The sequence below is a fragment of the Haematobia irritans genome, chromosome 1, assembly GCF_050003625.1.
Source record: "Haematobia irritans isolate KBUSLIRL chromosome 1, ASM5000362v1, whole genome shotgun sequence".
In the NCBI taxonomy this organism is placed as follows: domain Eukaryota; kingdom Metazoa; phylum Arthropoda; class Insecta; order Diptera; family Muscidae; genus Haematobia; species Haematobia irritans.
The window spans coordinates 71106238-71130562 of NC_134397.1; the positions used below are offsets into that span (position 1 = coordinate 71106238).

At 36.9% G+C, this 24325-nt stretch overlaps 1 protein-coding gene and 1 long non-coding RNA gene across 8 annotated transcripts in view; one reads left to right on the top strand and one right to left on the bottom strand.

The window, feature by feature from the left end:
- The window catches only part of Pkc98E (Protein kinase C), a 57514-nt gene extending 33898 nt beyond the window's left edge, over positions 1-23616 (bottom strand). The window contains exons 1-4 of one of the 7 annotated variants that reach the window (XM_075290714.1): positions 23482-23616; positions 12461-13549; positions 4278-4529; positions 476-597 (exon numbers count right to left, since the gene is read on the bottom strand). In XM_075290714.1, the coding sequence (XP_075146829.1) occupies positions 476-597; positions 4278-4529; positions 12461-12614 (528 nt within the window). In that variant the 5' untranslated portion in view covers positions 12615-13549; positions 23482-23616. Of the gene's footprint in view, positions 1-475; positions 598-4277; positions 4530-12460; positions 13550-22444; positions 22667-22696; positions 22869-23396 lie in introns of those variants that run through there. The other 6 variants (XM_075290713.1, XM_075290715.1, XM_075290717.1 and 3 more) reach the window with 6 other exon arrangements.
- On the top strand, positions 13544-14122 carry LOC142221142 (uncharacterized). Its single transcript, XR_012717957.1, has 2 exons — positions 13544-13848; positions 13905-14122. It is a non-coding gene; the product is annotated as an uncharacterized LOC142221142 (long non-coding RNA).
- Positions 23617-24325: the final 709 nt, after the last annotated feature.

Below are 24325 nucleotides of genomic sequence, written 5' to 3' on the forward strand. Positions count from 1 at the left end.
GTTTCTATAAACCGTAGTTTTTATCCGATTTTCCTGAAATGTTTTGGTATATACCGATCTCCCTGTATAAATATTTTTATTTTTTCTATTAAATATCAAAAAAAAAAAAAAAAATAAATAAATAAATAAATAAAAAATAATTTAATTTAATTTGCAAAATCTTCTCAAAAGTACTCCATGAAAGCGAAAAAGTCAAATGACACAGGTTCAAATTACAGGGAATAAATTTAATTTTGTGTATAAGTATTTTTGTTTACTTTATTATAGATTTTCTATTATTATTATTTTTTTTTTTTTAATTTTTCAAAACTTACTTCGAGAACTTTACTACTAAATGTAATACAGGGAAAAATTATATAAACGATTCTCAAAAGTAAAATTCTTGAATATTTAAGAGATCGTAGCGTTTACTTGCATCCCACTAAACTTCAAGTTCTTTGAATTTCAAAAAAATCCAATCCAGTTTCAAACTTACCTGATGTACACGACGGCGCATAGCACCTCGACGACGATTGAAGCCAGCTCTTTCTTTGAATTCTTTGTTGGCGCCAGCGCCACAAACGGCATGCTCCACAACAGCGACATCTTTGGTTTGATCTGAAATAGTCAAGCGGAAATATTTGTTGTTAAATTAAATGTTGCTAAAAGGACAATTGTTTCGATTTATCTAAAGAGATGGTTTTAAAAAAAAATAAAAAATAAACCCCTCCTATAAGTAAATTACTGCTGCCATGGGAGCGTATACGTTTTAGCAAAATATAAAAAAAATCGTTCATACGCCACATAGGCTGAAGTTAACGCTTGAATGGCTAAAATAAAGGGTGATTCTTTTGAGGTTAGGATTTTCATGCATTAGTATTTGACAGATCACGTGGGATTTCAGACATGGTGTCAAAGAGAAAGATGCTCAGTATGCTTTGACATTTCATCATGAATAGACTTACTAACGAGCAACGCTTGCAAATCATTGGATTTTATTACCAAAATCAGTGTTCGGTTCGAAATGTGTTTCGCGCTTTACGTCCGATTTATGGTCTACATAATCGACCAAGTGAGCAAACAATTAATGCGATTGTGACCAAGTTTCGCACTCAGTTTACTTTATTGGACATTAAACCAACCACACGAATGCGTACAGTGCGTACAGAAGAGAATATTGCGTCTGTTTCTGAGAGTGTTGCTGAAGACCGTGAAATGTCGATTCGTCGCCGTTCGCAGCAATTGGGTTTGTGTTATTCGACCACATGGACGATTTTACGCAAAGATCTTGGTGTAAAACCGTATAAAATACAGCTCGTGCAAGAACTGAAGCCGAACGATCTGCCACAACGTCGAATTTTCAGTGAATGGGCCCTAGAAAAGTTGGCAGAAAATCCGCTTTTTTATCGACAAATTTTGTTCAGCGCTGAGGCTCATTTCTGGTTGAATGGCTACGTAAATAAGCAAAATTGCCGCATTTGGAGTGAAGAGCAACCAGAAGCCGTTCAAGAACTGCCCATGCATCCCGAAAAATGCACTGTTTGGTGTGGTTTGTACGCTGGTGGAATCATTGGACCGTATTTTTTCAAAGATGCTGTTGGACGCAACGTTACGGTGAATGGCGATCGCTATCGTTCGATGCTAACAAACTTTTTGTTGCCAAAAATGGAAGAACTGAACTTGGTTGACATGTGGTTTCAACAAGATGGCGCTACATGCCACACAGCTCGCGATTCTATGGCCATTTTGAGGGAAAACTTCGGAGAACAATTCATCTCAAGAAATGGACCGGTAAGTTGGCCACCAAGATCATGCGATTTGACGCCTTTAGACTATTTTTTGTGGGGCTACGTCAAGTCTAAAGTCTACAGAAATAAGCCAGCAACTATTCCAGCTTTGGAAGACAACATTTCCGAAGAAATTCGGGCTATTCCGGCCGAAATGCTCGAAAAAGTTGCCCAAAATTGGACTTTCCGAATGGACCACCTAAGACGCAGCCGCGGTCAACATTTAAATGAAATTATCATCAAAAAGTAAATGTCATGGACCAATCTAACGTTTCAAATAAAGAACCGATGAGATTTTGCAAATTTTATGCGTTTTTTTTTTAAAAAAAGTTATCAAGCTCTTAACAAATCACCCTTTATTAGTCATACGCAGTAGAGTAACAGGTTGGATGATAAGTCCCCGGTCTGACACATAGATGGCGTCGCTAGTATTAAATGCATATTATTTTTATATAGTAGCAACCTTCAAATGATTCGTGTCAAAATTTGACGTCTGTAAGTCAATTAGTTTGTGAGATAGAGCGTCTTTTGTGAAGCAACTTTTGTTATTGTGAAAAAAATGAAAAAAAAGGAATTTCGTGTTTTGATAAAATACTGTTTTCTGAAGGGAAAAAATACGGTGGAAGCAAAAACTAGGCTTGATAATGAGTTTCCGGACTCTACCCCAGGGAAATCAACAATAATTGATTGGTATGCAAAATTCAAGCGTGGTGAAATGGGAACGGAGGACGGTGAACGCAGTGGACGCCCGAAAGAGGTGGTTACCGACGAAAACATCAAAAAAATCCACAAATGATTTTGAATGACCGTAAAATGAAGTTGATCGAGATGGCAGAGGCCTTGAAGATATCAAAGGAACGTGTTCATATCATTCATCAATAATTGGATATGGGGAAGCTCTGTGCAAAATGGGTGCCGCGCGAGCTCACATTTGACCAAAAACAGCAACGTGTTGATGCTTCTGAGCGGTGTTTGCAGTTGTTAACTCGTAATACACCCGAGTTTTTCCGTCCATATGTGACAATGGATGAAACATGGCTCCATCACTACACTCCTGAGTCCAATCGACAGTCGGCTGAGTGGACAGCGACCGGTGAACCGTCTCCGATGCGTGGAAAGACTCAAAAGTCCGCTGGCAAAGTAATGGTCTCTGTTTTTTGGGATGCGCATGGAAAAATTTTTATCGACTATCTTGAGAAGTGAAAAACCACCAACAGTGACTATTATATGGCGTTATTGGAGCGTTTGAAGGTCGGAATCACGGCAAAACGGCCCCATATGAATAAGAAAAAAAGTGTTGTTCCACCAAGACAACACACTGTGCCACAAGTCATTGAAAACGATGGCAAAAATTGATGAATTGGGCTTCGAATTGCTTCCCCACCCACCGTATTCTCCAGATCTGGCCCCCAGCGACTTTTTCTTGTTCTCAGACCTCAAAATGAAGAGGTGATCGCCAAAACTGAGACCTATTTTGAGGCAAAACCGAAGGAGTACTACCAAAATGGTATCAAAAAATTGGAAGGTCGTTATAATCGTTGGATCGCTCTTGAAGGGAACTATGTTGAATAATAAAAACGAATTTTGACCAAAAAATGTGTTTTTCTTTGTTAGACCGGGGACTTATCAGCCAACCTGTTACAGTAGTTCATTCTTACTATTTTTGGGAATCGTACGAAAATTTTCATTTGTTTTAGTTCATATTGAACTTATGTGTACGGTCATTGAACTTCATACTCACGTTTAGTTCATAAAATTTGAGGCTCCGCAAGCCAAATCTGGGGATCGGTTTATATGGAGGCTATATATAATTATGGACCGATGTGGACCAATTTTTGAATGGTTGTTAGAGACCATATACCAACACCATGTACAAAATCTCAGCAAGATCGGATGAAATTTGCTTCTCTTTGAGGCTTCGCAAGCCAAATCTGGGGATCGGTTTATATGGGGGCTATATATAATTATGAACCGATGTGGACCAATTTTTGCATGGTTGTTAGAGACCCTATACCAACACCATGTTCCAAATTTCAGCCGGATCGAATGAAATATGCTTCTCTTAGAGGCTCCACAATCCAAATCTGTGGGTCCCTTTATATGGGGCTATACGTAAAAGTGGACCGATATGGCCCATTTGCAATACCATCCGACCTACATCAATAACAACTGCTTGTGCCAAGTTTCAAGTCGATAGCTTGTTTCGTTCAGAAGTTAGCGTGAAATCAACAGACGGACGGACGGACGAACGGACGGACATGCTTAGATCGACTCAGAATTTCACCACGACCCAGAATATAACTATATACTTTATGGCGTCTGAGAGCAATATTTCGATGTGTCACAAACGGAATGACAAAGTTAATATACCCCATCCTATGGTGGAGGGTATAATAAACAAATTCAATATATTTAGGACAAAATGAATGGCATCAACCTACCATCTGAAAATTCCTATCAAGAATCTAAAATGGAATAATAGAACAGTGCAAATTTTTTTTTGTTACTTACCATTCTTATTTTTAAGTTCTATGATTACATGTATCTTTCCTTGAGGTTCTAGGTTTACCCATAAATCCGGCACATTACTTTCGTGTTGCAAAATATCTTCGAAGGGTATTATGCAATTTGCCACAAAGTCATCCGGTGGGAGGGCTGCATCGTGAAATACCGTTAAATTTATATTTTTCGCATTTGTTACATCGTGCACAAATTGTTCGTTCCAAACTGGGTCAAATGTTTTCTGACGTGTTGTTGAGCGATCTGCAAAAAAAAAATAAGAAAAAAATTTAAAAAAAATTTGACTATAGTTTTGATGCAAAAAATTAAAATTTAATCTAGCATGTAAAAACTTTAAAGGGTGATTTTTTAGCTATTATCTTTTTGGCACGGTTGGTATTCGTTTTTTGTTTTGTTTCACTGTCAACTATTTTCAATTTGGTCTATTTCACCCTGACTCGTCCTACAAACAAACAACGCTTGCAAATTATTGAATTTTATTAACAAAATTCGTGCTCTTTTAAGTCCATCCCTTCTTGGAGCAAGCAGCGAAGACAGGATATGGGTAAGGTCTACGCATCAATAAAGAAAATTGGGGGTAACAACATCAGAAACACGGCAATAATTAAAGACAGTGTTGGCAACATTCTAATATCGCCATCATCACAACTCAATAGGTGGCGCGAATAATATATCGAACAACAGTGTACCCTCCACAACAGCACATGGCAACGTGAACTTCACTACGAAACGAAATACTGGACATTTCAGTAGAGCCTCCAACGACTGCGTAAATCGAAACCAAGCTACTACAGCTCAAAAATGGGAAATCCGCAGGTCGGGCGATATCTCTGCCGAGCTCCTTAAGTACAGAGCATCGACATTAGCCCAGCCACTTTATAGAGTAATAAGAACAGCGTGGGTCACAAACAATATACCACATGGCAACGTGAACTTCACTTACAAAACGAAATACTGCACATTTCAGTAGAGCCTCCAACGACTGCGGAAATCGAAACCGCGCTACTACAGCTCAAAAATGGGAAATCCGTAGGTCCGGCGATATCCTTGCCGAGCTCCTTAAGTACGGAGCATCGACATTAGTCCAGTCACTTAATAGAGTAATAAGAACAGCGTGGGTCACAAACAATATACCAATACAATGGAAGAAAGGAGTTATAATCACAATCCCCAAAAAAAGGAGATTTGAGCGAATGTAAAAATTGGAGGGGAATAACCTTATTAAACTCCATAGCCAAGCTCAGGGCAACACTGTTACGCAACCGTATCACCCCCGCCGTGGAAAGTATACTTCGAAAGGAACAAGCGGGTTTCAAAAAAGGTAGATCTTGCTCAGACCACATAAACACTCTGCGGGTTATCATAGAACAATCAAGAGAGTTCAACTCCCAACTATATATCCTGTTTGTCGACTTCGAACGCGCCTTCACAACAGTATCAAGAGAGGCGCTCTGGGTAACACTAGCGGCAAAGCGTTTCCCAGATAAAATAATAACACTTATCCAAAAACTCTATAACTCTTCTGAGAGTAGGGTACGGTTCAACAATGCCGAAAGCCTAGCTTTTAACAGGTTGGCTGATAAGTCCCCGGACTGACACATAGATGGCGTCGCTAGTATTAAATGCATATTATTTTTATATAGTACCAACCTTCAAATGATTCGTGTCAAAATTTGACGTCTGTAAGTCAATTAGTTTGTGAGATAGAGCGTCTTTTGTGAAACAACTTTTGTTATTGTGAAAAAAATGGAAAAAAAAGGAATTTCGTGTTTTGATAAAATACTGTTTTCTGAAGGGAAAAAATACGGTGGAAGCAAAAACTTGGTTTGATAATGAGTTTTCGGACTCTGTCCCAGGGAAATCAACAATAATTGATTGGTATGCAAAATTCAAGCGTGGTGAAATGAGCACGGAGGACGGTGATCGCAGTGGACGCCCCAAAGAGATGGTTACCACGAAAACATCAAACAAATCCACAAAATGATTTTGAATGACCGTAAAATGATGTTGATCAAGATAGCAGAGGCCTTAAAGATATCAAAGGAACGTGTTGGTCATGTGTGTGAAAATAAATTATAATGGATCTCGTTATAAAACCACAAAATAAGCGCCCACTATATGTCAAATTTGGAACTAAAGTTACATTATAATGGATTTATGGTCAAAAAATAATTGTAACAAAATGCACAAAACGCGCAAATTAGTTAAAATAATATATCAGATTGTATAATATAGGTCGAACTCTATCCAAAAAGGCGTACCAATACTCCATAACAATCAGTGGTGTGGAGATATGGCCACTTTTATACAGAGGGTCACAGACTGCAAACAAACAAGTGTGGGTTGACAAAACCAACTGGGAATGGAAGTAGAAATCGGGATCTACCAAACAACACAAGCCTTGTGTTCCAGACCCGCTGGGGAGCCGAGATATTGGCCACTTTGTGTTATGGGCCACTCATCCTGGAAAGAAATTTCCAAATTTCTTCCAAAGGGAAATATGTGGTCTGACCGAACTAACGTGGAATGGAAGTAGAAACCGAGATCTACTCAAAAACACAAACCTTGTGTTCCAGACCCGCTGGGGACCCGAGATATTGGCCATTTTGTGTTATGGGCCACTCATCCTGGAAAGAAATTTCCAAATTTCTTCCAAAGGGAAATATGTGGGCTGACCAAACTAACGTGGAATGGAAGTAGAAACCGAGATCTACTCAAGCACATAACTCATGTGTTCCAGACCCGCTGGGGAGCCGAGATATTGGCCATTTTGTGTTATGGGCCACTCATCCTGGAAAGAAATTTCCAAATTTCTTCCGAATGGAAATATGTGGGCTGACCATACCAACGTGGAATGAAAGTAGAAACCGAGGTCTACTCAAGCACATAACTCATGTGTTCCAGAATCGCTGGGGTGCCGAGATATTGGCCACTTTGTGTTATGGGCCACTCATCCTGGAAAGAAATTTCCAAATTTCTTCCAAAGGGAAATATGTGGGCTGACCAAACTAACGTGGAATGGAAGTAGAAACCGAGATGTATTCAAACACACAACCCTTGTGTTCCAGACCCGTTGGGGACCCGAGATATTGGCCACTTTGTGTTATGGGCCACTCATCCTGGAAAGAAATTTCCAAATTTCTTCCAAATGGAAATATGTGGGCTGACCAAACCAACGTGGAATGGAAGTAGAAACCGAGATCTACTCAAGCACATAACTCTTGTGTTCCAGACCCGCTGGGGACCCGAGATATTGACCATTTTGTGTTATGGGCCACTCATCCTGGAAATAAATTTCCAAATTTCTTCCAAATGGAAATATGTGGGCTGACCAAACCAACGTGGAATGGAAGTAGAAACCGAGATCTACTCAAGCACATAACTCATGTGTTCCAGACCCGCTGGGGAGCCGAGATATTGGCCATTTTGTGTTATGGGCCACTCATCCTGGAAAGAAATTTCCAAATTTCTTCCGAATGGAAATATGTGGGCTGACCATACCAACGTGGAATGAAAGTAGAAACCGAGGTCTACTCAAGCACATAACTCATGTGTTCCAAAATCGCTGGGGTGCCGAGATATTGGCCACTTTGTGTTATGGGCCACTCATCCTGGAAAGAAATTTCCAAATTTCTTCCAAAGGGAAATATGTGGGCTGACCAAACTAACGTGGAATGGAAGTAGAAACCGAGATCTACTCAAGCACATAACTCATGTGTTCCAGAATCGCTGGGGTGCCGAGATATTGGCCACTTTGTGTTATGGGCCACTCATCCTGGAAAGAAATTTCCAAATTTCTTCCAAATGGAAATATGTGGGCTGACCATACCAACGTGGAATGAAAGTAGAAACCGAGATCTACTCAAGCACATAACTCATGTGTTCCAGACCCGCTGGGGAGCCGAGATATTGGCCATTTTGTGTTATGGGCCACTCATCCTGGAAAGAAATATCCAAATTTCTTCCAAATGGAAATATGTGGGCTGACCAAACCAACGTGGAATGGAAGTAGAAACCGAGATCTACTCAAGCACATAACTCATGTGTTCCAGACCTGCTGGGGACCCGAGATATTGGCCATTTTGTGTTATGGGCCACTCATCCTGGAAAGAAATTTCCAAATTTCTTCCAAAGGGAAATATGTGGGCTGACCAAACTAACGTGGAATGGAAGTAGAAACCGAGATCTACTCAAAAACACAAACCTTGTGTTCCAGACCCGTTGGGGACCCGAGATATTGGCCACTTTGTGTTATGGGCCACTCATCCTGGAAAGAAATTTCCAAATTTCTACCAAATGGAAATATGTGGGCTGACCAAACCAACGTGGAATGGAAGTAGAAACCGAGATCTACTCAAGCACATAACTCATGTGTTCCAGAATCGCTGGGGTGCCGAGATATTGGCCACTTTGTGTTATGGGCCACTCATCCTGGAAAGAAATTTCCAAATTTCTTCAATAATTGAATTGAATGATTTCAAATTGTATTCAAATATAATTCTAATGTTTATGGAAGTGTTCAATATTCTCCATTCCCTCGAAATTCTTTTTTTATTACTTGTTGGTTTAGTCGTTGCTCTTAGCAAAAAACTCTAAAAACGTTAGAGAAAATAATTCAATAACACAGTACTTCGATTTAAGAAAGTGAATAAGATTGTACTTCAATTTAAGAAACCTTAATAAGACTGTACTTCGATTTAAGCAATTTTAGCCACATTTCTTGTACGATATCATGCATTACAATTAAAAAAAACTCAAAGTTTAAAACAAATTCAATATATTACATTAAATACGCATTAACAATATTGTACAATTTTTAAATTGATCAATGGAATATATAAAAAGTATAATTTGAAATTTTGTTATGGTATATTGTCTCGTTAATAACTTTTTATTTCATAAACAAATTTAATATGTTAAATCAATATGTAATTAATACCTGTCGACAAAAAATACGTAAAGGAGATAAAAATATATTGTTTTAAACATTTTCAAAAAGTTTCATTTTTGAGATTTTACACTAAGGTCAAAAGTCCCGCTAGTTGCACAAAGTGAATAATATCTCGGCTCCCCAGTGGGTCTGGAGCCCACAAGGTTTGTGTTTTTGAGTAGATCTCGGTTTCTACTTCCATTCCACGTTGGTTTGGTCAGCCCACATATTTCCATTTGGACGAAATTTGGAAATTTCTTTCCAGGATGAGTGGCCCATAACACAAAATGGCCAATATCTCGGGTCCCCAGCGGGTCTGGAACACATGAGTTATGTGCTTGAGTAGATCTCGGTTTCTACTTCCATTCCACGTTGGTTTGGGTCCCCAGCGGGTCTGGAACACATGAGTTATGTGCTTGAGTAGATCTCGGTTTCTACTTCCATTCCATGTTGGTTTGGTCAGCCCACATATTTCCATTTGGAAGAAATTTGGAAATTTCTTTCCAGGATGAGTGGCCCATAACACAAAGTGGCCAATATCTCGGGTCCCCAACGGGTCTGGAACACAAGGGTTGTGTTTTTGAGTAGATCTCGGTTTCTACTTCCATTCCACGTTAGTTTGGTCAGCCCACATATTTCCCTTTGGAAGAAATTTGGAAATTTCTTTCCAGGATGAGTGGCCCATAACACAAAATGGCCAATATCTCGGGTCCCCAGCGGGTCTGGAACACAAGGTTTGTGTTTTTGAGTAGATCTCGGTTTCTACTTCCATTCCACGTTAGTTTGGTAAGACCACATATTTCCCTTTGGAAGAAATTTGGAAATTTCTTTCCAGGATGAGTGGCCCATAACACAAAGTGGCCAATATCTCGGCTCCCCAGCGGGTCTGGAACACAAGGCTTGTGTTGTTTGGTAGATCCCGATTTCTACTTCCATTCCCAGTTGGTTTTGTCAACCCACACTTGTTTGTTTGCAGTCTGTGACCCTCTGTATAAAAGTGGCCATATCTCCACACCACTGATTGTTATGGAGTATTGGTACGCCTTTTTGGATAGAGTTCGACCTATATTATACAATCTGATATCTTATTTTAACTAATTTGCGCGTTTTGTGCATTTTGTTACAATTATTTTTTGACCATAAATCCATTATAATGTAACTTTAGTTCCAAATTTGACATATAGTGGGCGCTTATTTTGTGGTTTTATAACGAGATCCATTATTATTTATTTTCACACACATCTTTTTTTTTTTCTTCATATGGGGCCGTTTTGCCGCGATTTCGACCTTCAAACGCTCCAATAACGCCATATAATAGTCGCTGTTGATGGTTTTTCCCTTCTTCCAAAAAACAGAGGCCATTACTTTGCCAGCGGACTTTTGAGTCTTTCCACACTTCGGAGACGGTTCACCGGTCGCTGTCCACTCAGCCGACTGTCGATTGGACTCAGGAGTGTAGTCATGGAGCCATGTTTCATCCATTGTCACATATCGACGGAAAAACTCGGGTGTATTACGAGTTAACAGCTGCAAATACCGCTCAGAATCATCAACACGTTGTTGTTTTTGGTCAAATGTGAGCTCGCGTGGCACCCAGTTTGCACAGAGCTTCCGCATATCCAAATATTGATGAATGATATGACCAACAAGTTCCTTTGGTATCTGTAAGGCCTCTGCTATCTCGATCAACTTCATTTTACGATCATTCAAAATCATTTTGTGGATTTTTTTGATGTTTTCGTCGGTAACCACCACTTTCGGGCGTCCACTGCGTTCACCGTCCTCCGTGCTCATTTCACCACGCTTGAATTTTGCATACCAATCAATTATTGTTGATTTCCCTGGGGCAGAGTCAGGAAACTCATTATCAAGCCAAGTTTTTGCTTCCACCGTATTTTTCCCCTTCAGAAAAAAGTATTTTATCAAAACACGAAATTCCTTTTTTTTCATTTTTTGCACAATAACAAAAGTTGCTTCACAAAAGACGCACTATCTCACAAACTAATTGACTTACAGACGTCGACACGAATCATTTGAAGGTTGGTACTATATAAAAATTATATGCATTTAATACTAGCGACGCTATCTATGTGTCAGACCGGGGAATTATAAGCCAACCTACTCTCAGAAGAGTTATAGAGTCCTTGGATAAGTGTTATTATTTTATCTGGGAAACCCTTTTCCGCTAGTGTTACCCAGAGCGCCTCTCTTGATACTGTGTCGAAGGCGCGTTCGAAGTCGACAAGCAGGAGATATAGTTGGGAGTTGAACTCTCTTGATTGTTCTATGATAACCCGCAGAGTGTTTATGTGGTCTGGATCTACCTTTTCTGAAACCCGCTTGTTCCTTTCGAAGTATACATTCCACGGTGGGGGTGATACGGTTGAGTAACAGTGTAGCCATGAGCTTGTCTATGGAGTTTAATAAGGTTATTCCCCTCCAATTTTTACATTCGCTCAAATGTCCTTTTTTGGGGATTGTGATTATAAACTCCTTCCTTCCATTGTATTTGTATATTGTTTGTGACCCACACTGTTCTTATTACTCTATAAAGTGACTGGGCTAATGTCGATGCTCCGTACTTAAGGAGCTGTAGTATCGCGGTTTCGATTTCCGCAGTCATTGGAGGCTCTACTGAAATGTCCAGTATTTCGTTTTGTAAGTGAAGTTCACGTTACCATGTGCTGTTGTCGAGGGTACGCTGTTGTTCGATATAATATTCCCGCCACCTAACAAATGGCGGAAAAAATATACAGATTTAAGACTTCAAATCAAGGCGTTATTTCATCATATACACGATATATTTATAATTTCTCTAAAACTCAAACAAAATTGGTTCTCATACATCCAGAATCTGATCTAGCCTTCATAGGTAGAATCTTTAAGTTTATCTTTGAACTGATTTGCTTGGGAGACAATTTGTCATCAAACCCCCTGATATCTTATATATTATCAAGAAACCCCCTACGACGAAGAGTTTTCAAAGTAAACTATTATATTTGATTTATGCTGGTGGGTATTTAAGATTCGGCCCGGCCGAACTTACAGCTGTATATACTTGTTTAACCTAACTAGGGCAAGCAAACTTTAAGCAAGGGTAATCCACGAGGTGATGCTCTATTAACTAAAATTGTTTCACTTTCCGTAATCCTATTTGATAAATCTATATATCCCACCATGCCAATCATAGCACTTAAACTGAAAATGTAAATGTAAATTTGATACAATTAAATAATTTACTTACCAAAATGAGATTCATCAACATCGATCGACACATAGGGATCTATTAATTGTTCATCGGCTAATTTACCGAATGTTAAATTGTGGCGTTTTTGAAAATCTGTTGGGCGTAAACCGCTCGCCTCGCAGACTTTTATTTGTAATTTACCCGTAAACATCGTCGTATGTGGAAGCTGTTGTATATATTGTTTTTGTTTTTTTTTTTGATTTGTGTATTTTTTTTCACTTTCACTTGCTTGTGTGTAAAACTATATTTACACTTTGGTTTTGTTGTGATACACTCTTTTATTGTATTTTGTCCTTTTTGGCGTTTTGTTTTCTATCTTTAGCTTGGTGTTGCTTATTTGGGTTCTTCGTTTTTCGTTTGTTCGTTTGCTTCCTGATGTGTGCGTTTTGTTGTTGTTGTGTGTGTGTTACGTTGCGTTACGTTTTTGCGCGTTTATGGCTTTGTATGTGTTTTAATGTTGAGATTATTCAAACGGAAACGTAATAAAAGAGAAACGGATACGGATCCAAGGTGAAAATACGTCTACGTGTATTTGGGCACGGATGTTAACAAATTGTAAATAAATTAGACTAAGTGGAACGAACGATTTGTGATGCTACAACAATGTCGGTGATGAAGATGGACTCACGAAAATGTTCGACAACGAACAAACGCCACCACCGTACACCAACAAGCCAAACTCATGCACACTCGCCCGCGCGCGCCACACACACACACACACAGTACTCCTCAACACAGAAACAAATGTTTGGTCGTTAAAAAAATGAAACAAAACAAACCACAACAAACACAGTGACACAGTTAGCAGTTAACAGTTGCGAACGACTGTTGCTCTTGTACTATTTCGTTTGATTTTCAGAGTCGTTAAATAACAGCGACGGCGTCTATGAACTGGATTGGCTTCGGCAATGTGAACATACGAAGGTCGCCCGCGTTCTGTGTGAGGAGAATTGGAGGGATTTTTAGTTTCTTCTTCTATAATACTTGGATTTATTTGAAATGTTTTTTCTCTTCCTTTCAATATGTTCGTCTATTCGGTTTTATTTATTGTGTTTCCCTTCTCGTTTAAAGCTCTCGTTTTTTGTTCTGCAAACAAATAAAAAAAAACAGAGAGAATATGATGCAACCATGCCTATTCAATGAACAAGGCTATAAAACGAATTTAGTAAAAGCAAAAAAAAAAACGGATGATGGTGACTGCGACATCATTGTATTAAAAACAACTGGATACAAGAGGAATCAGTCGAGTGGCTTTCGTATATGCTCCACACTACACTCTATGGAAATATTCAAATGCTTCTATGCAAGACTAGACTAACACCACCACACAACACATCATTGCTGCTGCTATTTGCTGTTGCTACTGCTGGCTCAGGAACAAAAATGTACTTGAATTGTATTTGTTATGTTTTATCAGTTATCTTATGTTTTTCTAGTTTAGGTCTGAACTTATACTACACGACGACCAAGTTTTTGTGAAGGCTATAGAATCGCCTAACCTCTTCTCGATATGGGTCAATTTTTGCTGCTCGTTTCTTTATTTTATTTTGTATGTTTTTGTTTTTCTTCTTTTTTACCCACATGATATACAAGTAGAGTATATGAACATAATCAAAGGGAATATCTTACATACATATATACACTGGCGATCAAAACTGAGTTCATGGCTTGAATATTTTTACTAATAGTGGTATAACTTCCCCTATTTGGCTTCCCGCATTTGGCTGATATTTTCAGTGATTAAATTGCGAAATGTAACAAACACGATGTACACTGATGAAAAAGACTGTTTTTCATATGTTTGGCTATAAACATTATATGTTTGGAACACAAATTTTTAAACACAATATTTTTGAGTGCAAGCATATAATGTTCATAAACTAGCATAACATGTTTGGGACATATATGTTAATATGTTAGAACATATTATGTTTGGGACATAAAATGTTTGTAAATACAATATGCTTGGATGCAAACATATATTAATTTAGAAATAGCCTATAAACATATATGTGTTTAGTAGCTTGGAGCGCTATTTAACAGGGAGCGATATTGAATTAAGTTGGTGGTTGTTGCTTGTTATTACAAAATTAATGGTGTTTTCTTTTCTGAAAAAAGTGCTTTGCCTTCATTTTGTCTGTACAAAATGCGCATTTTTAAAATGTTACCAGAAACCTAAAAAAATGCTATCATTTCAGCGGGCAGAAAAGAATTCAAAGAAGGAAACAGGGCAATCGCAGCACTCTCGTTTGTTGGCAGTGCTGAAAATGCCCGTAAATTGCCTCTATGCGTGGCGCTATTTTCACAACAGAATTCGAAGCCTTTTCGCACTTTTGCCTGTTTTTTTTTTAGAAAAGAACCTAAAGAGTACATTTTCCGGGCAAAATGCAAAAAAGTGTGCATTTTTTACAAGAAAAGAAAACGCCATTACATTTTATTTTTCCTTGGGCAATTGATCAGCTACTTCTTTGATCCTTACAAACTGTGTGGTCCGCTGTTCGAATCCCCGTCCGGCAAAAGGTAAAATTAAAATAAAAAAAAAATCATAAAATTGAATAATTTCTTCTACAATGTTTGTATTACAGAAAAAGGTGCTAAGAACTAAAAAATCTCGTGGAAGTGAGAAAGATGTCGAGGAATATACAATTGGGCAGAAACAAAATTTTGAGCATTCAGGTCGAAAACCTATGTTGTTAGCACCTATATTACCTGTTTATTTTCATAATTCATTATGATTGTAAATATATAAATAAATAAATAAAATTTTGAGCACAATATTGTTTGGGAGATTTTTTTTAAGCATATAATATTTTTGGGTGCAAAATGCTTCCAAACATATTATATGGTCACATAATAACATATTGTTTTTTTGGAAGACAACATTATTGAATTTGGATGCAAAAATACAAAATGTTTGGAACTTAGACTACCCAAACATATATTGTTTAGACCAATATGCTTTCAAACATATTATATATTGGTAGAGATCAAACATATAAATGTTTGGGCAATACCCAAAATTGTATATGCTTGAAGCAAAATATGTTTGGGAGTATATGTTACAGAAGCGATTTTTTGTGAGGGTGTAGTAAGTAACTCAACTAATATCAGTAAAAATATATGAAATCCCTCTGTTTTGACCGCTTTGATTTAGCGAAAAGATACGACGAGAAGTTGAAATTTACTGTCTGGTCAATTCACCACAAACGTATTCCTAGATATGGGCGATCCAATATCGGGGCTATATATAGCCGATATCTGGTGACGCTATATCTCAAAGACTTCTGACGTTATTTAAGAATCTTGTTTTCGTACCCATTATATGTTTGTATTTTTAACTGTTTACTATGTTAAATCCATTACTTTAGGATATACGGACATTTTTATACGTCTGTGGAGTTATCTCTTATAGCTCAATTTTTCGACCATATAAAACTACGAATGCTTGGTGTTCTTACATATTAAATAATTGACGGTGTTTCCATGACTAAATCGCTTCTTTTTTAAGAAAAACTTGTGTTTTGGAATGCGTTCCACAAGTTAAATTCGTTCCACAAATTTGAATTTTGCTTAGCCGAGGCACAAACCACGAATTTAACTAGCGAATTTATCTTCACACCCTTCTTCCATGTAAATAAATCCGTATATGAAAAATTCTTTCTTTTGCGATATAATCCTCCATAGAAATTGGCATAAATTGGCCAACCGGGAAGAGATAGAAAAGCCATATATTGAGACTCCCAAACACATTTCGCAATATCCGTTTTTACCATCGGATAGAGCACTAAAAGATCTATCTTTCACATATAAATCTGGAACACCATATTTTTCCATTTTTCTCTCTGTTTCGTATATGCAACATTACTCCGATTCGGAAGATTTCTGGCAAAAGGTTTTAATTCCAATCGAAAGCTATCGTTTCAGTTTATCTTTGGTTAAAATTTGGCTTTTCTATCTCTTCCCGGTTGGCCAATTTATGACAATTTCTATGCAGGATTATATCGCAAAAAAAATTATTCGTATATAACTCATATTTTCACATATAGGTGGCGCTGAAACGAATATGCATATACGGATTTATTTTCCCTTACATAATTTTTCTATAGAAATAAAATTTTGACAAAATTTTTTATACAAATTAAATTCTGAAAAAGTTTCTATACAAATAAAAGTTTGACAAAATTTTCTATACAAATAAAATTTTGACAAAATTTTCTATACAAATAAAATTTTGTCAAAATTTTCTATAGAAATAATGTGTTGGTAGTTTATTTTTGGCCATATGGACAAATTTTTGTGTGATTGGGGATCGGCTATATATAACTATAGACCGATATGGACCCATTTTGACATGGTTGTTAGCGGCCATATACTGGCTTAATGCACCAAATTTCAACCGAATCGGATAAATTTTGTCCCTCCAAGAGGTTCCGGAGGTCAAATTTGGGGATCGATTTATATGGGAGCTATATATAATTATGAACCGATATGGACCAATTTTTGCATGGTTGTTAGAGACCATATGCTAACACCGCGTACCAAATTTCAACCGAATCGGATGAATTTTGCTCCTCCAAGAGGTTCCGGAGGTCAAATTTGGGGATCGGTTTATATGGGGGCTATATATAATTATGGACCGATATGAACCAATTTTAGCATGGTTTTTAGATACCATATATTTACAGCTCGTACCAAATTTCAACCGGATCGGATGAATTTTGCTCCTCCAAGAGGTTCCAGAGATCAAATCTGGGGATCGGTTTATATGGGGGCTATATATAATTATGGACCGATATGGACCAATTTTTGCATGGTTGTTAGAGACTATATACTAACACCACGTACCAAATTTCAACCGGATCGCATGAAATTTGCTTCTGTAGGAGGCTCCGCAAGTCAAATCTGGGGGTCGGTTTATAATGGGGCTATACGTAAAAGTGGTCCAATATGGCCCATTTGCTATACAATCCGACCTACATCAATAACTACTTATGCAAAGTTTCAATTCCATAGCTTGTTTCGTTCGGAAGTTAGCGTGATTTCAACAGACGGATTTCACCACGACCCAGAATATATACACTTTATGGGGTCTTAGAACAATATTTCGATGTGTTACAAACGGAATGATATACCCCCATCCTATGGTGGAGGGTATAAAAATAAATCTGGAACCCCATATTTTTCCATTTGGCCACAGTGGTCAGTTTTCTCTCGAGGAGCAGTGCCCCCACGTTTTTCCAGGCCATATATTGAGACTCCCAAACACATTTCGCAATATCTGTTTCTAAGATCGAATAGAACACTAAAAGATCTATCTTTCACATATATATGTGGAACCCCATCTTTTTCCATTTGGCCACAGTGGACACATTTCTCTCTGTTTCAAAAAGGCAAACGGTTTTAATTCCAATCGAAAGCTATCGTTTCAGTTTATCTTTGGTTAAAATTTCTATCTCTTCCCGTTTAGCCAATTTATGCCAATTTCTATGGAGGATTACATCGCAAAAAATTATGTTGTATTCGTATATAACTCATTTTTTCACATACAGGTGGCGCTGAAACGAATTTTCATATACGGATTTATTTTCCCTTACATTCTTATTCCCCCATGTTCCGAAATTCGGAATTGCAAACTTTTCCTTTGGCCATAATTTCTTAACCCTCAAACTTATAAGCTTAATAAAACAGCTTGGTAATACAGTTATCTTTAACGAGAAGTTCAAATTAAAATTATTCGGATTGTGTCACTAAGTTCATAGAGTTTTTTTTTTGTTTGCTTCATCCAAACTAAGCCAACTTCAATATAATTGATATTAAAAAATAACAGACAATTTTGGTAATTTCAGCAGACTTTGGACTATTTTAGCATACTTTTCTACTGTGTCTACTAACGAATTTCTTTGGGTTTATATATAGAAGAACAAAAACTGCATAATAAATTGTAAAACCTACGTAATTATTGTTTTACATTCGGCTATTTTTTTATGCACTAAATTGGTTTCTTTCGGTTACATGCTTATGAGTAATTAAGCAATTTACATTTGCTATTTTTTTCCTACAATATTAGCTACAATTTGCCTACGATCATAATTAAACGAATTCAAATGACTAGGTAAGTAACCGAAGAATGAGGGAAATATGACGTTGCATACATTGTTAGATATTGTGGTTTCCATTACAAACAAACAATCAAAATTGCATTGCAGTACGAGTTAGTGTGTCACTTGAAGTATAAAAATATCAGGTTATACCATTATAGCATGGGAGTATATATCCCTGATCAACTTAAAAATCTAAGGCTAATTAAAGATACAACTGTTTTATTTTGTTTTTATAGTCATTATATATGATCCCCATGCATGGAGTGGCGGGAAAGTTGGGTTCATTTATTAGCACAAACGCTAAAAGATACCTATTACATATATGCATTTTCAGACTGAAATTGCAACCTTTTCTTACACAGAACCAGGGAACTCAAACAAGAGAACGTCGATTATTTGCTTCTCCACATAATCACGATCAAAAGGTATTCCTCGTACATTTATTTATTGAAGGCTCATTATAATACCGGACGCACAGAAAAAAACGTGTTCGGACATATTTAGTGCAGTCTTTTAATTGTTGCAAAAGCCTTGTATTTTGTCCTATATTCTGTCCGAGAAAATGACCGCAATAACTAAGTATATAAGTTGTCTCTAAATACGACAAACATGTTCTATTATTTGAAAGGGAAGCCACCGTGGTGCAATGGTTAGCATGCCCGCCTTGCATACACAAGGTCCTGGGTTCGATTCGATTATCCCACTTCAGTAATGCTCTGGTGACATTTCTGAGGGTTTCAAAGCTTCTCTAAGTGGTTTCACTGCAATGTGGAACGCCGTTCTTAACATGGAATCGGGCAGCACTCAGAGAGAAGTTCACCAATGTGGTATCACAATGGACTGAATAGTCTAAGTGGACCTGATACATCGGGCTGTCACCTAACCTATTATTTGAATGGTAGAATTAGATTTTTTCCATTTGGCATTATTAGTATGCGCATTTCTTTCGAGCACCAATGCCTTCCCTTTTTTAGGCAATATATTGGAAATCCCAAAAACAATATGCGTTTTAACTAACGAATAGGCAACTACAAGTTCTTTCACCTAAAAATCTGGAAGATCATCTTTTTCCATTTGACCAAAGTGAACACATTTCTCTTGAGGGGCAGAACACAAGACATTTTGAAATATCCGATTTTACCATCGGATAGGTGGACTAAAAGATCTATCTTCCACATGTGACTCCGAATACCCAACATTTGCTATTTGACCCTAGTGGAAATATTCCTCTCAAGGTTTACCATGTCAGTATCTAGTTAGGCCATATAATAGGTATTCCAAACATATTTTGCGATATTCTTTTCTACCGAAAGATAGAGGACTATAATATTTACCCGTCATTTCCCTCGTGAAGATTTTTTGTTTTAATTTTTCAACCACCGACGAACGATTTTTTCAAGCATTTTCATTGCGAAAGAAAAGCAAACGCTCTTCATGAAATCGTATACTTCCGTGGACAAAATCGTGAAAGGCCCATTTGTATTCACTTGGTCATAGGAGTAGGCATTTCCTTGGAGGAGCACATCCGTATTTATTGTTTGTAGGCTATAGATTGGGAGCCACCGTGGTGCAATGGGTAGCATGCCCGCCTTGCATACACAAGGTCGTGGGTTCGATTCCTGCTTCGACCGAACACCAAAAAAGTTTTTCAGCGGTGGATTATCCCACCTCAGTAATGCTGGTGACATTTCTGAGGGTTTCAAAGCTTCTCTATGTGGTTTCACTGTAATGTGGAACGCCGTTCGGACTCGGCTATAAAAAGGAGGTCCCTTGTCATTGAGCTTAACATGGAATCGGGCAGCACTCAGTGATAAGAGAGAAGTTCACCAAAGTGGTATCACAATGGACTGAATAGTCTAAGTGAGCCTGATACATCGGGCTGCCACCTAACCTAACCTAACCTAGGCTATAGATTGAGATCTCCCGTATCCATATATTGAGAATCCCTAACACGTTTGGCGATACCCATTTCTTAATATTAGTCTGATATCAGTGCAGGTTTTTTTAATGTCCAAGTCATTTAAACTACATTTAAATAAATATTGTAATAATATGTAGATATCCTGGTCACATTTCTCTCGAGGACCAATGCATCCATTTTTTTATAGGCCATATATTGAGAATCCTAAACATGTTTGGCGATATCATTTTTTTACCATGGGATAGAGGTCTACAAGATTTCTCTTTCACATATAAATTTGGATGACCATCTTTCATCATTTGACTATAGTGGACTGATTTCTCTCTGTTTCGTAAATGCCACAATGCAATGTAATACTTTGGTTAAAATTCCAGTTTGGCCAATTTATAGCAATTCTTATGGAGGATAGGTATATACTGTCTTTATTTCACATATAGGTGGCGCTGAAATGATTTTTCTGTACTGATTTACTATTTTCCTTCACATCCTCATTATAGCGAAGAATAATAGTGGCAAAAAGATTCGAAAGGTATATTTTGATCATAAATTTGCTTTAAATTTGGATTTTATACCGTTTGGGTAGCGCTTATACGAATATTAATATATCATGTTAGTAAAAATAAATTAGTTTCACTCACATGATTGTAAAATTTCAGAACAATATATCTGTATTGATGAGCCTGACAGATAGATATTTATTTAGACAAACGAACACCACCGTATCGTCTTAAACGTTTTATGATCCTAAATCGACATGATCCAAAACTATATATCGCCATTCTATCCATAAGCATGCAACAAACAAAGCACTGTTGTTGCTAAAACCACTATTCAAAATCGTATTTGTAGAATTTAAACTCTTATACTGAAAATAATCGTAAACTATGGAGTTCCTGCATCCCCACTAATTTTATGCCAACTGTTTGGAAACTTACAGTTTTATCATTGTGACTTGTATTCAAAAACAAAAGTACTGTGCATATTTCCAACAGTCTCCGCCGCCATTCCATGTGCAATGAACAATTTTAAATATTTAATATATACCCTAAATTAGTTGCACTTTAATGACACATTGATCTACTTTTCACAATATCCACAATTTCCCCCTTGAATTTGCTGTGTATGTTGGAGAAATGACTACTTGATGAATAGTGCATGAGCTGAATAGAAAACATAATATTAAATACCAGGGTTATTGGTAGGATAAAACCTTCAGGACACATACTTATATGTACATGGCCAATACAAGCTGGGCCAGTTGTTGGTTGTTTCTGATAAGAAAAAAAAAAATGTAGAAGGTATATATGGATGTATGTATGTATGTTTATTATAAATATCTATTGAACTAAATGCGGGACTACTTCAACGGCAGCACATCGTAAAAAAACGCTATTGGAGGATTTCATCAGCTGAGGCGATGTACGGAACATGGATCCATGAGCTAATTTTCTTAAAATTCGTCTGTCGTCTACTCTGAAGGTAACATTGAGCAACATTTTCTGAAAATCGATGAATTTTTTTTTTGGTCTCTACACACAGAGTTGCCAATGCTAAACAAAACAACAAGACCATAGAAAGGATAGCATCCTAAAAAATGTTGACAAGTTTTGAAGAAACATTCAATTTCCACAACTAAAAATGATTTCTTATTTAATTTATATTTGTAATCAAGGCTGATATATGCCTATAAAGATAATCGTATTAACACTAGTAGGTTATTATAACTTTTTAATTAATGGTTTCGCTCTCTTTTACTTATTTGTTTTGTTTTTTGGTTAACATATAGATATACTTTGATGCACACATTGTATTTTTTTTCCTCGGTAATAGACGCATTAGGTTTCTTATTTTTAGTTTAGTTATTTACATTTTTGTGTCATTAACCAAATAAATCACTCTGCAAAGCAACACACACATTAAAAAATTACATTGCAGAATTTCACTTCATCATTTGTTTACCAATAGATTTGTTTCAGAGATTTTTTTATGGCAAGGAATTTTCATTATTGATTTTTGGCAACACTGTTATATATGTGTGTACTTATTTTCTGTATGGCAGCAAAAGCAGCGCCTGTGTGTGTGCCACTCACTCTTCCTCTTCTTCTCTTTTTACAAATGGATTCTTTCACTACTACAGAATTTTTTCTTCTTCGTTTCAATGCCAATACTTTAATATTTGTTCACTTCATAATACACATAATTTTTGCCTACTTTATGCTAATTCTTGATGATTTTGATTATCTTTTTGCAATTATTCATTACTCGAGGACTTGTGAAATGTCTCGGTAAACAATTAATTTTCTTAAAAGACTATATCCACACAAAATATTTCTTTTTCTTGGTCTTCGACGTTATCACACTTTTTCACACACCACACTTACTTTAGCGATATAACATTGTAATCGGTGTTGCCAATACTAAAATTGGGCTCTCGATTAGAAAATTGTCTAAAGAGATTAAGAAAATCCCAAGTAATTATATTTGAGAAAGTCAAAATTGTATATAATATTGGTCATAATTAAATTTATTTAATAAACATTTATCTGTCAAGAAGTTTTGAATTTTTAGTAATAAAGGGAAAGCACATCAAAACTTATCAAATTTTTTTTCAAACTCAACGGTACAGACATCCGTTACGCAACATAATTCGAATTTACGACAAATTTAGCTCAATGCAAAAAAATAAGCAAAAACATGGTTGAAATCATTAACCAAAACAAGAACAAATCTGTATATTATAGTGGAATCTTAGTACAAACATAGCAAAAATATCTTGTAAAATGTTTCCCACATTCTAATAAAATGTTGACCGGTGGCAACGCTGACAAACACTTTATACTGGCACTAATATACGAACAGCTGATTAAAAAATTTGACTAGATATAGCAATTTTTGCACAGGAGTAATATACCGACGAATTTTTTTGTTTACTTTTTTGGTACACTTTCAATATAGTTATATCCGCTCGAAAAAAAATCTTATAACGCGTTTATTACCACTTTTTAATTAGTTTTCTTAACACTCAGCTGAATGTATACATTCTATTCTGCAGCTACTTTATTCTTTGTCAAACTGTCAACCGTGCAAGGAAGAGTTGTATTTTAAATATTAGCGAATTAGAATGAACGCCGTCATTTATTTTACCTATTTGAAGCCGTCATTTTTTTCAACGTCTGTCCAGAGATGGATGTGTTCAATTGGCACAGTACGAGCAGAGTTGCATCTATTAGAAACGTTGGCAATACTAAGATAGGTAGTTTCATCGAAACAACTTCCTAATGCAAATTAAAATAATTGAAAGGAAAACAGACTACGAAATTCGAACATGGACACTGTGTAATGAGATGTTGTTTTTACAATATTTTTCATATTTTCCTTCTCGTTTTCCAAGACTTAACCCTGTCAATTTTTTTTTCAATTTAACGTTAATTCTTAGAAACCCGACCAAGTCGAAAACAGTCGTATACGACATCTAAATTTCATCAGAAAAGCGCCGTCACTATTGAACTTTACTATGCCTCAATTGTGAAATAATTGGACGCACCCAATGTTGATCATTCAAATTAATAAACAAAGACTTACTGCCTGTTCTTGGAATTTTCGTTTGCCTCGAGACGAACGATTCGTCAAATATCACATATTCGTATCTCGAAAACCAGAGTCTGTAAAATCCCAATTGTTTCGGTGTTCGATAGTAAATCGTAATTAATGAGCTCATGACAAAATTCATGATTTTCTAGAAAATATGTCTAAACCCTGCCAACATTTTTTGAATTTGGGGGCGCTTCAGAGAATCCCCAGTACGTCGAAAACAGTCGTATACGATATCCAAAACTCCTC